This window comes from Branchiostoma belcheri, unplaced genomic scaffold (genome assembly GCF_001625305.1).
Source record: "Branchiostoma belcheri isolate BF01 breed outbred unplaced genomic scaffold, Haploidv18h27 scaffold6, whole genome shotgun sequence".
NCBI lineage: Eukaryota > Metazoa > Chordata > Leptocardii > Amphioxiformes > Branchiostomatidae > Branchiostoma > Branchiostoma belcheri.
In genome coordinates, this window is record NW_017804242.1 from 3,027,794 (window position 1) to 3,045,103 (window position 17,310).

At 43.1% G+C, this 17,310-nt stretch overlaps 1 protein-coding gene across 1 annotated transcript in view; it reads right to left on the reverse strand.

Moving 5' to 3' along the window:
• Positions 1-686: 686 nt before the first annotated feature.
• LOC109482558 overlaps positions 687-17,310 on the reverse strand; it is a 35,916-nt gene continuing 19,292 nt past the window's right edge. Inside the window, 5 exon segments of the mRNA XM_019785310.1 lie at positions 687-1,838; positions 4,864-4,951; positions 9,739-9,890; positions 12,627-12,708; positions 14,959-15,099. Coding sequence (XP_019640869.1) covers positions 1,752-1,838; positions 4,864-4,951; positions 9,739-9,890; positions 12,627-12,708; positions 14,959-15,099 — 550 coding nt within the window. The 3' untranslated portion in view covers positions 687-1,751.

A 17,310-nucleotide genomic window follows, 5' to 3' on the forward strand; every position in this document is an offset into this window, starting at 1 on the left:
TTTGGTCAGAGTTTCAGTTTCAAGATAAAAGTCAAGTTTATAAATTGGGCTTGTTCTGTGGGTCTTTTGGGACCCTTTCTGCATTTTCTCTTGTTAAGTGATGCACTTTTTCTGTACTGCCTAAAGACTGCTCACTGACTGGCTAGTACTTGGCTACAACTTGAAGTCATTGACTTTCTTCCTTCAAAGACAAGTTGCTGCCAACTCATATGAGCTGCCCGCAACGACAGCACGACTAAATCAACAGGTGTGTTAAGGATACCAACAACAACATAGCTGGCAATTGCACCCATATTACTGTATCTGACAAATTCTTTTAGGCAGTGAGCATCAGTCCCATCTCCCTCACCAAACATCCCTGGAAGATCAAAGCCCTGGAGTAATCACCTGGGTCAATACATTTGTATGTCCTTTGATTCATTTCCATATTGACACAGCACGGCATATTTCCTCGGGAGATTGGACCAGCTATCCTCTCATCCCATCATTGGCACAGATTCACAGGAATCTCTGGAATTCGGCAGATTCCACAGTAAGTGCATTCCTTCATCAGCGCACAGATAACCAGTGAAAGTTCCAAACAGGAATTCTGTCTGGATGCCTGCAGGTTTTCATCCCAAGTTGAAAGGGTACAGATGTGGAGGGGTACTAGATGTTTCTTTTCTACAAGACTGATAAACAAATGTAAGGTGGCACAATACATTTATTGTTAACAAAAATATCTGGACAACGAAATGGTGTATATACAGCATCAATTTGATAGAATAATATTATCTGTATATGTGTACATGCAGGAAAGTACAAAAATAAGAGCAATGCAAAGTTTTATATAATGAACAACCAAAACATCAAAGATTTCATGAATCAAGCACCAGAAATCACCAATGATCAAGTCTCACATTTTCAAAATCAATTCATATAGATCTACAGCAGTTAAATTTGATATTGCAAGTGATACCCCCATAAGTATAATGGTCTCTTCCAGCCACAATCATATCTCAGTTGAGGCCTGTTGCTTCAGATGAAACATCAGTAAACCTCATACGTTTGTAACATTATTTTTTGGAAATGTTACTATATCCCACACCCATCTGCTTTGTCCAATACCCTACAAACAGAATTCTGTAGTGTTGGAAGATACCAATGGCAAACAAGGGGTGAGTCAACAGCAACACAATTAAAATATATTATTCACAATGCGTAGAAAATCGATCAAGAGGTCCCAAAATAGCATAACAATATGGGTCTTTTCTAACAACTCATCATGATTAGATCTTTTTTCACGTTCTCTCCACATCAAAGAAGTGAAGAGGAGTTGGACTCATCCATAGGGATATTGCACTTCCTGTGGAATTCCAAGACTTTGGAGTCCTTTAAATCTTCTGTCATGTCCAATTCCTCTCCTCAGGGAAGGGTGTGAATGTGGGGTCTGCAGTTCAACTTCCCAGACAATTTTTCCCACCAGAATGCAGGCCTCTTGGTTTTTATGTCTCTGAAGTATCCCGTATACAGTAGTTAAAACAAATTTTCTCATGAATTTGAGACATATCAATCATGATCATGGCTTAGCCATTTAGACTTCTATGTTCAGTATTCCAGTTTCTCAGACTGAGACATTTAAGACAGTTTAAGGAGCAGGCTAGCTTATGTCTTAATGGATCCTTAATCGTGCAGCTGCTGTGAGATGCCTTACATGGTGTGGTTTGGCTGTGAGGAGATGTCCCAACAGGACAGCAGGCCCGGACAGCAGGCTATGTTGTGTCTTCCAGGGTTTTTGTGAGGTCCCACAGTCTGATGAAACCGTCATCGCTACAGCTCACTACATGATGGAGTAGTGTCTGTAAAATGACATTGGACAGTGAAAAAGTTGTATCCTTTTGGACAGGACAGATATAGTTATTGGAATCCCTAATACTAGTACTTAAACATTTAAATGTTTCATAGTGTACTCATGTTGAGCTCGTGATGTGATGTAATGTAATGTGTGTTTTTTCCAAATCACAGAGAGACTAAAATAGTGAATTGAAATAAATTCAACTAAAAAAAACTGTGATGATCTTTGAAGACTAATTAAAAACAGCATAAAAACTTAATAAGTAAAACAGGGCACAGTTACATTCTGAAAATTAACAAGGACATAAGGATTTAACAAGCCAAGGACAAGTAGATAACATTACAACTGCCAGAAAATTGCTTCCTTCCCCTTCACATCCTTGAGAGCATACCATATCTTACTTTGCCACAATTCGACCCTCTAAGTTTTGTATATCTGCGGTATCCATCATCGAGGCACATCTAAATACTGTTTTGCAACAATGTTGGGATTAGCGCAGGTCACAGCGAGTAGGCCTGGCCGAATCTCCTGAATTGTTACCCTGTTATCTGGTTGATAAGTGTGTGTAAGAAAGTCTATCCCCAACAGCAACCCAAGCGTGATGAATCAGGTTACCCCGAGAAGGAAAAATGAACAGCAGAACTATACTTTTAAGTCTTTTGTTTTTCTAGAATATCTATGGTAGTGAGAGATCAGCAGGAATGCATGGGAGAAGTATGCCAGGTAGATAACATAGACACAGGTATTTTTTGTTGAGATAAAACATTCCAACAGGTGTCATCAGATACCCTGTTGGGTGACAACTTTGATGTTCCGACTGGCCTCCGCCATCTCATCATCAAAAACTCTTCTGCATATTAGAGTGATGGCATTTTTCACGCTTCAGGGCACACTGGCATAAACAGAACAAATTCTGTATCCTCAACAGGACCTGGAGCTGATCTTCAATAGATATGTTCTCTGGCTCTGGAACAGCAGGCTCAAAATTGATTCTGTTTGTAGCAATGTATTTGTACAACATGCAGAAACACTGGGCAGTCACCATGCCCAGAAATGAGTTAGGAACCATGACAAGTAATCTCACAACATTGCTACTTGTGGAATATTACTTCCCATGAGGCTGATCATGTTAAACAGGCCCCCTGAAAAGTCCAACAACATTCATTTACTGAGCTGGTGGCTGGGGGAAAATGTACCTTAACATAATGTGCTGAGAGAGAAAACATCTCTGGTTGTTCCAGGTGGTGAGATGCTGGGCAGGAATGTGATTTCTCCATGGCCACCAAAGCTCTTCCTGTTTTGCGCTCCCCTCTACAAAGGCCAAACCGATTATGGCTGGTCGAGATATTCTTTCTCCCATGTCCGGCACAGAGGAGCTCTGTTCTGCAACATGATCTGATCCCAAATCCTCTCACAACCCAAAAGAACAATTTTCCTCTTCAGCACTCCAATTGAATTAGACCTCATGAGGACTTTAAGGGGATTTGCCATCTCTTATTAATGCTTGGATTAAATTCAATGGAAACTGTGTCCAACCCTGCCGAACATCAAAGCGCAGGGGTGCCTTTCACTGAGAGGGAACGTTGGATGTCTCAATTGGTTTGCAACCAAAGAGATGTCAGAGGAAAAAAGACGTCAGAACCATGTGCCCTTGGAGAACATCTGTGCCATCTAATAAAAGCTGGAAATCAGGCCATAACCAAGGAGTCCTGCTGCCCTGGGCATCCTTACATGAGCAGCATCTGCACAGGTAATCCTCCGACACCTGTGTTTTGTTTGCAGGCTGTTGTGTCTTGAATGGGCAGCACAAAACCAGCCAGGTGTGTGCTGGTTCTGAATGGACAATGAACACATGGGATACCCGTGGTGAGAAAATTCCTCCCCCACTGAACCACCATTGTTGGGTAAGGACTTGGTCCCCTTCTAAGGGTGCATGCAGACTGAAGGTTATCCAACCTGCTGGATCTAATGATAGGGACCATGGTGAGGGAAAATATGGTCACAAAGGGATGGGGGTGGGCTTCCTTCTCCCCTGCTTCATAGCCGTATCCAAGAAACTGCTGCTTCCGAGGAAACATTCCAAGACAGTAAAAGTTTAATACAGTCCTTAGCTTTAAACCGTCCACCACTAGGAAAACCTCTTGTACGGAGTGACCTTGCCTGGATGCACCACTGATAGGTAAATTACACGACCATCTCATCTGCACACAAGGATGAACCAACGACCCTTCCCAATAAATGCACCCTGTAGTGACTCCGTTACCTTCCAACATTCCAGCATTACAAATGATAGAGCAAGGTCACCTGAATCTTCCCTAAGTGCCTTGACCCACCATTTGGGTCGTCTGAAAACTTTGCACCCAACCTGTCCTTTCAGGAAGGGAAGACAGTTAAGTTCTGATGTGGCAAATCATTACAAATTTGTCTGCCTGGATGGGAGGGGGACTGATGTACAACTCAAATGAAGGGGCAGAGCAACAGCTTGAGGTCAACTGACATACACATTGCTGCTTCCATCCTGCTGGGAACAGGCATACTGCATGTAGAGATCACAACCCTGATGTAGTATAAATCACTTCCACACTTCCTGGTACATTATACCAAGGAATTCTAGCTAAAGAATGGAACTTAATAATGTAAACCAGCACCTTCATACAAAAACAGGGTTTTTCTACTGAATATTTTTCCTTTAGTGAAATCTTAGATAAGATGTAAAGTTTACCTCCCAGGAAATAACTTCCAATAGCATTCATATACGAAAAAGGTAAAACACAAGAGGCCATGTCCTCCTGGACCATCTCACATTCTGTCTTGGTTGATTCAATCCTGGTGCCATCATACTCTAAAAAGATCACTGTATATCCTCTTCTTGTAACCCAGCTACAGTTAAAACAATTTTACTACTGTATAAAAGTTCCACAGCAGTTATTTTGCATCCTGTCCATATTTCAATCATGACAAAGTATACAAAGAAGGATTCAATTTGAAAAGTATGCGTTGAACAGAATTCCTGTCCTACATATACTTACTTTCACCTGCCGGATGGGTCCCTTGTGTCCGTGGAGGGAGCGTAGACATGTAAGCGTCACCAGGTCCCACTCTTTTATCACCGCATCACTGGGATGGAAGACAGCAAAGATGGCACATTAGGAACAACTATCAAACATCACTTCTTCATCATCATCACCATTTCAGGCAACTTGCCTGGACCAAGTCAACTCCATCGCTCCAAAAGTTCCTGTTTTCCTTTATACTGAACCTGCCTCAACATGATGTAAGTCTATCAATATTGTCAAGATATAGTGGAAAAGGGAGACCAAAGCTTCAGCTCTATAGGTTGAAAAGTTCTAGGATAGTGCTAGGTTGCTGCTTACTAGTATTAGGTTGTATGGAGTATTAATTCAATGTTGGATAAAATAAGATATGTGTTACTTTGCATGGCATCCAGAATGTTTTAAGTTGGAGATGGTGCAGAGTAACATTGATATTACACATGTAACGTTACTGTTTTCATTCTTTTGCATCATCTGATAGGACGGAAAAACTGATGGAAATTGTGGGGGAAATGGGCAAAAGCTAAGGAGACCAAGAACAAGCATTCAACATGTAAAATGATACAGAAACAGAGTAGCTATGGTATGGCTATGCATCCTGACACTCAACACTATTCTAACAAATGCCAGGTAAAAATAGGACCACACTGACATCATATGTCTGGGTAGCAATCATCAGAAAGTGCTACATCAACACTATAGATGGTATCGCAATACCGTCAAAATAACCATTGCCACATATTTCTCTTTCTTTGGGGTGCTCATACTATAGAAATCAATATAAGTCCTGACAAAGCACTTCCGTAAACATTGGTGACAACATACATGAAGCACTTTTATGGAGTCCAAGTCCAGCCAGTCAGAAATCATTATGATTTTCCATCATGATATCTGCTTGAAGATGAATCTGATTCAGTGGTCTTGAAGAATGCCTCTCTAATTCTAACCATTTGTAGTTATCATCCTCCCTATTTTGTGTCCCCGTGTCTGAACCTTGGGGAATGTTTAGATGAGATTAAAGGGTGGATTCAAGCATTTCAAAGGTGCAAACCTAGGAGCTGGGTTCCTCCCCAGGTAGGGCCTGACAGTGTCACAACACCTGTAATTGTTGTGATTGATGTAGTAACACAAGAAACATTTGTCCAAACATCCAGGTCAGCTTGGGGGCACCCAGATCTCTTTTCACACCTTCAATCCACTGACAAAAGGGCGGGTCAAGGTGATCCCATCTCTATTCACCGCGCGATGAATGGCCCCACCTTCCGCCAGGTTTACAAGTTTAGATAGCATGGCAGGGCTCTCATAAGGGCACAGCCGCGGTGGGGTGGCTGAGACGTAACAGGTGGCAGGGAGCGGACAGGAACAGATATCCTTCTCCTTCAGTTGTTGTACGTGTGCGCAGACATGTTATACCAACTTCAACTGACCAAATGTAAGACAGCAAGGGGCCGATAGAACCTTGGATCTGACACGTGACCCTCACCCAAAGTCATCACAGCATTGCCGACACCATCAGAATCATGAGTGAAGACTTCCAGTAACTGGGATGCAGCATGTATATGGTACGAGCAACGAGCAGTCGTATCATGCAGTTTTGGATCAGAAAAAATAACAGATACTAGTATATACATGTAACAGCTCATTGGTCCTCTTTCCTGAGTGGTGAAGTTGTCATCAGGAAACGAGTCTTGAACCTTCTATGAAGCCAACAAGCAACGTTTTACCAACCAAAATAACACCTGCCTATCTTGGTTATGTGGTTTCTTATCTCCGACTTATCCTTGGCATGCTGAATCAGATGTATCAGCAGTTAACTTTTCCTGAAGGGCACCACCCGTCCCTCAAGCCGCCCCACATAATGGGGGACATGGTAGGCTGATCCGCCAGGTGGGCCCTATCAGCCATTCCGAGGCTTCGACCCCAAACTTATATTTTGAAGATTTCAACAGCTGGTTGTTATGGTAACAGGAATGCATGATTGTGAAACACCATCTGGAAACACATGTTGCCAGAGGTGGGGGTAAAAGAGGAGGCAACTGCCATTGTGCCAGAAAGCATTTCTTGAATACTTTCTAACTTATTCGGAAAAAGTCTGCTCCTTTTGTCTGCCTAATGTTATCTCCTAGTTCCATCTGTGACGACTATAAGCCCAAGGATGATGTTTGAAAACGGAACATTCACATTCTAGAATTGAGACGATGAAGGCTAGACAAGAGGAGAATGGACTTGATCCAGGTGGGACGTCTCATGTTTGAAGCTGAAAAGGCTATCACAGTAGACTTGTCCTTGCAATTGGATGTAACTTTTGTAATGGGAGTTTGCTTACTGACTTGGTGCTGTGGCCACAAATTGGGCCTGCATGCCACTTAACATGGACGTCTGCTATTGTCCATGTAATACCATTGTCACTGTGGAATCCTGAGTACCGGTCAATGACCCCAATATGTCCTTACCTAAAACATGATTGTCAGAGTCAAAACTGAGCAGAGCTCACAAAATAACTTATCCCAATTTTTATGTTCATTGTGAGAACAATTCCCAGGTTTGTTGAGCTGAGAAAATAGTAGAAACTGGCCATACAGGGAGAATATTTCACTAGAGCAGTAGGATGGCTATGGGAATTCAAAATTCAAAGCAAGTTCCACAGCAAACCAACTCATCTGGCAACATATTCTCCCTTTTTAGCCAATTCCTAATATTTTTACAGCCCGCAGAAGGATCTTCTGGGGACTAGTTTGTTGGCCTTCTGCACGATCGGGAAATATTCTTATTGTTTACAACGTCCTTACTTTCCACTTAAGGTCTTAATGGCAGGCATGCCGGATGGCCGTGGACTGGCGATGCATAATCCTCCATTTACAAACCGCGTGGAGGCCCCAATCTGGCCAGGATTACAGGCCACGAGTCGAGGAAAGACCTCCAGTCACAACACGGCCTTGGACTTGCCTGGTGCTGTCAACACGTTTATGATATGCTTGCGCACTGTTTGGTGATACTGCACGTCTTTCTCACGCACTCATGTCTGAAGGTTGCTGGGTCGGTATTAGGAACACCCACATGGTGTGTGGCCCGGCTCCACGGCTATATTCACCGACAAAGTATGGCCAAGTAGCTGGCTAGAAATAACAGGAAAATGAGTCTTGTGGTCTGCTTATCACAAAAGTCATCCGGAAGTTCAACTTGGTCATAGCGGAAGGGGAAGGGTGTCTCTGGTTTGTTAGCATCAATATCGATGGCAATAGTTTGTCAACTAGGATGCGCGAATGAGCAGCTTGTGATAGAAACTTGTCGTCAAGTATATACAAAATTTCCACATTCCCGTCTGCAAGTGCAGAGAGTGCATGGGAACGGCGCTCTCAGGAAGGAAATTTCTGCAAAGGGGACAGAAATGGTCCTTTAAAACATTACAGGTGCCACCGGGCTGTTGCTTTTTCCAGCTTAAACAATCAAATATTAATGGCAACGTTTCCATCAGATGTACCAACAGCACTCACAAAAAACCCTTATTTTCAAACAACACATCTCAGGCCTGTCAGCTCGAGGGTCAGATTTGCATACACGGCCCTTCATCTCATTCTTAGAGGAATAACAGGAAGAGATGCTGGCTGACAAGCAGGCGCACCTGGGTCCCATGTTACACCAAACACAGGCTCCACATCCTTTACCAATTAGATCAAAGGCCCATGGACAAATGTTAATAGGCAAAAGCCTCCATAAACAGACCGGGGTCCTTGCGTACATGCCTCCTTCTAATGCCACCATCAAATCATAACAGGGCCGACACAAACTCATTGCATGTGATGAAAGACAGCAGTGCCAGAAGTGGAAGGAAGGAGAACACAAGTGTGCAAGTAATCACTCTGTTTATGATTCTGATGATTAGGAGCGAAGTTTACTCTGGGAAGGGCTGCAGAGTTTTCCTGTGTTGATCTGCATTCAGCTGGGGGAATGAATCAATTTCTGGGCCCTGTGTGGGTTATGTTGACTGCCTGTTGACTGGAATGGGGCCAATATTTGTCTGGGAGTGGGGGCTGGCCATAAGGACATCTCTCCACTTGGCATAAATATGTCAGGTGAGCTGACTGGGAGATGGCAGAGAGCAGCCACCTGCTACTGGCACTTATTAAAGAGGAGGGTTAGTTAGGCACAGGACTGGAGAGAATCGCGGCACACGCTGTCCCCCCTCCCTTCAGTACAGGAACTCCCCCCTATGTGGTACGCTATGCACAGCTTTCCGTAGTCTCAAATAGCGCACAAATTGTCACCGACTCCCAACGTCACGCGAGTCGTGATGGTCTATAAGTTGGTCCATGAGTCATACCATCTGTCAGGTCGTTGACCTTTTACATCACATCTCACGGTGCCTTGGGGCAGGATGAAGAGCAGATGGCACCCTGGATGGCACCGTACCTTTTCATGATCCAGTAGCTCGGGATTAGTGCTAGGGGGAAGGGCTTTAATGACAGAACAGCGTGTCATCATTAGGGCAGGAGCTGGGACCAATTATATCTCGCAGCTTTTTAATATCCAGGAAAAAAGGGGGACAAGGTGAAGTGGCGAGTTGAAAGGAGACTGGGGATTAGTGCATGTAAATTCACATCTTTTTGTCCGTAGTGGTGTATGGTGTCAGTGCTAAAGGTCAAAGGTACAAATGCTCTGGAACCCTTCTTTGAACTTGGTGCTGAAATTCAAAACCAATTTGTTACACAGTTCTGACAGGACATAGCCTGGGTGCCATCTTAATTAGTTTCCTGGCACTCCTACGCTCCATCTTGGTAAACTAACTAGGATGGCATCCGGGCTTGACAGAATAAAGAGGTACCCAGCAAAATGAAAAGGGGGGCAACTCACTTTGATCCAGTGAGAAACCGCCGCCCTGCCAAGGCCACTGAGTTGACCGGTCCGTCATGTGGCTGTATAATGGCCAGGGGCTCGGCCGTGTACAGGTCCCAGAAATGGAGCTCGCCGTCCGCAGACCCACTCAGCAGGAGTCTCTTCTGCACCTGTCAGGGCGACAGACAGAAATATCAATCATTCAACAGGTTTTACCATCAATGGTTCACCTGGAGATGGAGAGATGTACTACCAGCACACGTACTAGCTACAGGGTTAAACATATCACCTGTGTATGCAGGTTAGTGCAGGTAAAATTGTACTTTTTCAGCTTCCTTCTGATGTCTACCTGTTGATTCATGTACTGGGTATTTGTTTTTTGTTTCCAAACTTGACTTTTCACTTTACAGTTCACAGTTGCATTCTAACTCCTGAGTCTAATGTAGAACAGACTCAGGATTTAAAGTCTTGCCATGAACACCTTGTAATGTAATGTACAGGTAAGATTTATGTGAAGCAGGTAATTTTGAATGTCACCTGTACCTGCACCTGTGGAAGTATGCAGAAAAAAAGGATTTCAAGCCCACTCAATCACACTAAAAATAACTGATACCTGCATAATGAAACTTGGCATGCATCACTCAATTTCTTTCCCTACCACCACCGGTGTCTGTACTTGGGCTGGCTGAGTAGATAGGCAGATGGGCATTGGAAACACCTGCCCAACTCCAAGTTTACCTGTACTCACCTATATGCAGGTGACATTTTGAATTTGAGCCTTATACCCATATGTGGATAGCAGTTCTGAGAAACCCTTGTATGTTGAGCATCTTTAACAGCTATAAGATGAGAGCCTGGGGATGTATATAAACTATACAAGGACCTATCAAGGGGTCTTAGAGGATTCTGTTTGTTGTGGTTTCCTTCCCATTTCTGGAGGAAGGGTGTAGAAGGCCACATGGCCCTCCTACCTCCCCAGAGAGCACCTATCTGAAACTTGTACTTGAACTAAAGTCAGCTAAGCACATTGGTGGCATTTCAACAGCCAGTTAGGGGTGCAGGGATTAGAGATTTAGTTGCAATCAGTTTGCTACTGATAGGGAAGCACCGAGAAATCCAATCCCCAGCTACCTCTGCTGCGCTGAGCCAGTAATGTTCTGGTGGGAGACACATGGACTTGATGCTGGGCAAGGGTTATCTATCATAAACAGAGGAGGTATTGCCTGCATCTGGCTGATGAGTCAGCTCAACCTGATGAACACCATTGCAAGTCGCTATTTTGGACAGTCTGGACCACAACAAAGGACATCTAGAAGAAATTACTTCCAGGCACATAGATAAAAGCATCAAGTGCACTTGTTTTTTTTAAACGGAATGATTCCAAGTTGACCATTTTTTTCCTTCCTGGGATGTTGCTGATTTGAGGCCCGTAATAGCGTAATGCCCATTTATGGAATGAGATCCTTTTGTTGCCCCAATGCAGATGGAAACACTGCCCAGACCTGCCCTGTGATGAAGACTAAGGGATTACTGTGGAGAACCCTGCCAGACTTACATACCTCGGACAGAGGAGGATGGAATGATACACAAATCACCAGAAGCCCGAGTGTTTGTCCCAGTAAGTGCTGCTCTGGATAAGAGCTGTCGGGGTGATGCGAATTCTGGCGTTTATTTGGAAACAGTTTCCATGGCTTTATCGGCAGATTCCTCCTGCTTTGCCGTTGTTCCTGACAACCAGACGAGCACTACAACATTGGACACCAAATTACAGTAAACCAGAGGTGGCTCTGTGGCTTCTGTGTGGATGCTAAGTTGGCAGCATCGTCTTGGAGTTCTTCTTTACACTTGATAATTCTCTAACCACCAAGTGTCTACTGACATGGGAGCTTTGTCTGAGAGGACATGAGGAAAATATAGTGAAGGCAATTATCATGACATAACAGTTTACAATCGTTGCCATGCATGCAAACTGTGAGCCTGGTAAAAGTTCTTGTGAAGGTTTATAATCACTACATCTGAGTCATGTTATGTGGGTCCTAACCAGCTTGATTTGTGTAGACACATGAAAACTCATTACAACTTACCCTCTGTAATTCAAGAGTGGCTCATGGAGGAAAATCTAGTACAGCAATTCCATCACTGTCTGTGTTCATGTGCACATTGCCAAGTACAACATACACATGGCCTGATAACTGATTATTGTTCTTCTTCAAAGAGATCACCAGTTATTGAATATGCCAATTTTTTTACCAAAGGCAAAGAAGAGTGCATTCCTGGGCCATTGCCATTGTCATTCTGAGATTGATGACCTCGCTATTTGGATGATTGTCAAAAGGACAAATCATAGTAGGAGGTTAGGAGATACATTCCTGTCAGAACCGCTACATGGTTTGATAGGAAATAAATAACAAAGTTTTAGTTGCAACTTTGCTCTGCTGCTTATGAAGTATAAAAGTAAACATTGCATGTGGATGAATGGACAAGAAAAACAGAATTAAAACTTGCTGGTAAATGGGGTAAAATGGCACTGACTAATCAATTGTTTATTTGTTTGTTTGATGGATCTCCATTAGTGAGTATACATATTTTACATTTGTAAAAGTAAACTGTTTATAGAAGTTCATCTTTGTTGTTTTCTTTCTGTAAAACAATTTATTTTTGTTTCCTGGATCTTATCATCTGTTTTGGAGTTTAGATGTCCTTTGATTTGGTAATACTGTATTAGTTTTCCATGCCATACATGTTACTTTGATTTTCAAAAGTAATAAAAAGAATGGTTTAAAAAAAAGCATGCATGTGGATGTCTTCAGTGGATGCTGAGATCCAGCCACCCACATTGCCTGCACACCTGCAGTTAACCTTAACTCCACCCACCCAGCCTTCTAAAAGTACTTGGTGTGACTTACGGTCAGACACAACACAGGTGCCTGGTGACCATGGTACTGCTGCAAACATTCGCTGGTGTGAATGTCACTCAGCCGAAGTGTCCTGAAACAACACACACCACACAATTAGTCTTGGCTGCAGTCACTGGAACAAGCCCAAAACACAACTATAGTTTTCTCTCTCTCTTTTCTCTCTCTCTCTCTCTCTCTCTCTCTGGGTTGTCACCTATACAGTCTCGATGTCACATTAACATTACCTGCTGTCAACTACATTTAATTGAAACATTCAACAAGGAAGAAGAAGAAGAAGATGTTATGTTCACAAGTTAAAGCGTAAATGTGTGGAGTAAAAACTGCCTTAAAGTATACTCAGCACATGTATTGCTTTCAACAAATTGTAAATATTTGTATAGTAAACATATGATTAAATAAATGAATGAATGGATGGATGACAGAATGAGGTATTCATTCCAACCAGCATCTACTAGTATTTATAATGCTATTTATGTAGATGTTGCAGAAAGCAGAGGTGATTTCATGGGACAGGGTTCATCTAAACAGATCAGCAGTAGATGACCCGTGGTCTGACAATGATAAGTACACTGATAGTTTTAGCCTCTTCCTTGTGTACACTAGGGGAGTGAAGGGTGAAAGCAGTCACAAAGCCCCTTGCAGGAAGGAGTCTCCAAGGCTACATTACATGTCAGTTTCTCCGAGCTGCTGCAAGACAAATTGGCAGGTCACATTCCAAGGTAGTGGCAGAGGGACATAAACAAACCATCATTGAGGATTAAAGTCATGGCAATGTGGAAAACAGGTGAGGCTCTCAGGACCAACAGCCTACACATCACTTTGTCAGGGGGTTACATGGGAAATAAACCTCACAGCTGGCGGGCTGCTTGGGTTAATCACTGTACAAGTCCTGGGAAGTCACCCAGGGTAACTTAGGCTTTCTTTATTATACAAGAGGGTTTTAACTTACACTGTCACCTGCAATGGAGAATCGTGCAGTAATACTTGCGGTAAGACTTCGTGTTCACTGTGATGGTTTGGGCTTTAGGAACATGTCCCAGTCACATGGCACTCACCACAGCCATATGTAATCCTTACAAAGGTCCCGAACATGGTCATTATACCCACCTTTCAAGGAAATGCACAATATCACACCTGGCTCAAGACAAAAGCATGTTAAGAAGACCACCCAGACACCATGGCAAAGTCTGCAAACCAGACCAAAATTATAATGTGGTTCTTGCAAGCCAACTTTTCAAAAGTTTTATTTACAACCAACCAACTAACCAACGACCAACCAACCAACCAACCAACCAACCAACCAACCAACCAACCAACCAACCAACCAACCAACCAACCAACCAACCAACCAACCAACCAATTAATCCATCAATCAATTATTCAAATTTTTTAATCACTTTATGAATGCTAATGAGTTGACTATCTGAATAAAAGTGTAATAATGAATGGATTCATCTCATTCAGCGTGTCACTTTGGCTGGTCTTTCAACTGATGTTCTCAGGAGATACATTGGGCAATTACAGATGAACTTAGGTACGTTAATGGCCGGTCAGCTGCTATTGTTACTTCATGGAAATAACGACAGAGTGAATGATTATCACTTCTGAAGTGAAGTGTACTTCCTAACCTGATCACACCTGCTGTCAGGTGAATGGAGAGATAGTAGAGAGGAAACTGCCTGTGAATCAGGGTCAATATGTTCAGCCAGGCTTGACTGATGTTACTCTGAGCGCTCAGTCTGCCATGAACTTATTACATGAGGTATAGTGGGTGGTCAGGATGGGGTTTAGCTGACATTTTCATGCCAAGACACTGTCTGATGAAGAAGTGAATCATTTATCCATGTCTCACAGTGTCACCTTTCTTAGAAATGTTAGGGAATAGCAATTATACAGGCAAGAATAAAACTCTAAGCAAACTTTTTTGTAAGTATTAATGGACATGAAAGGGGTTTTGCTGCGCTGGAACTCAGAACTTCGTAACAAAGATTTGCAGGAAAACTTAAAACCATATAAAACCACATGAACGTCCCTCAACATGACATGCTTTCGTCTTAACTCAGGGGAGACATTGTGCATAAATATCTATCTAGACTAGAGGTGGATATATTGACAATTTTTTCTGTTAAGATGTTGGTGTTCATCCTGTTTTTCTTTAATCACATGAACGCCAAACCAAAATCATTCCTTTTTCCTGAAATTTTATATTCATCCCTTCGGCAATCTCCTGCAAAACTAAGTAGAAAATCAAATAAACAACTACAACAAATAATATCTATAGGAAGGACATGTGCTATAAGAAGGAAGACAGAGTACTCACATGTCCAGGGAACCACTGACGACGCAGCGTCCAATCAGCTGCAGGCACGTGACGGCCTGGGTGTGTCCTTCGATCACGTTCAGCCACTCAAAGCTGTCCAGCGACCACACCATCATGGTGGAGTCATGTGATCCGGAGACCCTGGGACATGGATGACATTGGTTAGTCCATGTGGCTTGCTGGAATAATACATGTACAGTAACTGATATATTTTCTCATACATGTTGTTTGTTTTCGCAATTAGCACTTGGGCATGTATTTGCAATAAACTTTCTATACCATGAACTGATATACATGTAGAGTTACCATCTCCAACTCTGGTCGAATGAATTGTTCTCCAAAGCAAGATCAGTCCCGCTACCAAGTTTCCCTATTTTGGTCATTTTCTATGCTCTTTTTTACGTTGATGAAGGAGGTCTGGTAGTGTCTAGACATTGGTGTAAATGACATGATGTGGTAATATTGTTGGGATGGAAGAATAAATCCTATAGAGAGGGTACAGGCCATCGATATAGAACCCAAAGTCAAACAGAGGTAGTCCATTCTTTATTGGTCACTTTATCAGATTTGATAGTCATGCTGTCGTAGCACAATAAAATGTGAAATGCACCACAAACTGCCCTGTTCGAGGTATTTCGGTCGGTAAAGGATTCTTTGGCATGACAGACATGTAAAGCCTAAGCAGTTTGTCCACTTGTAATGGTGCATATACATGTATGGAGGGCAAAGCAACATAAGGAAAAAACATTTTCCTTCCATAAAGTATCTGTAAATAATCAGGTGTTTATTTTATTCCTGATGTGTTTATTTGGCAGCAGCAGGTCGGTCCTCTGGGACTGTGACTTGCCACACTTGCCAGCCATAAATAATGTCCTATAAAGATCCTGTAAGGGCCACCAAAGGTGTCCACTCATTCCTGGCCCCTGAGGGGCAACCCAATACCCTGGGAAGGAGAGGGCAGCCCAGCTTCAGATAATGAAGAGGCTGCAGCAGTCCACAGGGGAGCAGGATGGCAATATCAGATGATGAAGGAAGGCTGCTGGCCAAACCCGTTTTGTTGATCATCATCATCATCATCTGTTGACCCTAACTGTCTGCCTGACCTCATCAAGAATGTTTCCGTAAAATCAAGGAGGCACCGCAAACGTGATTGATAGTGATATTCCTCCTGCAGAAAATTCTTTTCAAAACAAATTTTGGTTGAGCTCACCTGAACAGAACCTTACAAGATGAAGAAAATTGGGTCAACTTATCTGAACAAGTTCTCCACATAAATGATTTGCACATCCAAGTCATTGTGCACGAAACTACCTGAGTGGCAAAGAAGCATGAAGCCCTCACAACAGAAGCCTTGCATGACCCCCACATATACCTTTATACAATGGACCCTGCTTAACTTACCTATGGGTCAATTAAGGCTTTATGAGGTGCGAGGTGAGCAGAGATACCTGCCCTTGGGTGTCCGTGACAGGTACTTCCTCTGTGGATTTACACATGTGTAAACTGTTGCTCATGGTTGGCCACAGGAAATTTCCTAATTTCAAGAGGGTGCATGGGATTGCTGCCCACATACAGACAGCCCTGAAATCCCTGTGTTTTCCCTGACAAAGTCCAGAGGCAGGAAGTCCCACATCACACCACAGGTACCCAGATGTGCCTGAGCACCATTCCCACCATTAGTCATGGGCAGGTGACATGCTCATGTGAGAAGTGTGCTAATTACTTTCTCACACCTTGAAGGGCAAAGTGGCATGTCTCACCCTGTCTGTGAGTTGAGCGCAGCTGTGGGGAGGGGAGAGGGAGGGACCCTGACAAACATCAGGACCCCGGCCACATGGTACCTGTGCTGTACCTGTCCACCAACCCTGGCCTTCCTCTACCAACACTCACCTCTATCTCCAATCACATGTAACACATCCTGATAGCTAACCTCCTGTGTGAGGCCATATTTTCCAACTGCTGGTCACCCTGGCCTTTAGGGAGCTGTGATGGAGGTCGCAGATACTGGGGAACCACTGAGCCAAGGATTCTGCTCATTTCAGTCTGGACCTGTCTGGCCATGAGGGCTCTCCCTGTCTGCTCAGACAATCAAACTGTCTGTGTCAACAAACTCTACAACTCATCTGTCTAGAAATCGATCACCTGAATTACAACTGTAAAACAACCTTTTTTAAAAATCTTTCACGCCTGCTTATGAGCATCTAAAGTTTGAAAGTGAAGTTAGAAGCTGAAATGACAGGGCAGCAAGGAGAAAGGTGATTCCTCCTTTCAAAAACACGAAATTCCATCTATTCCATTGACGTTTAAACAAAGAGATCCTAAATACTGTTAGCTGTGTAACCTATATATATA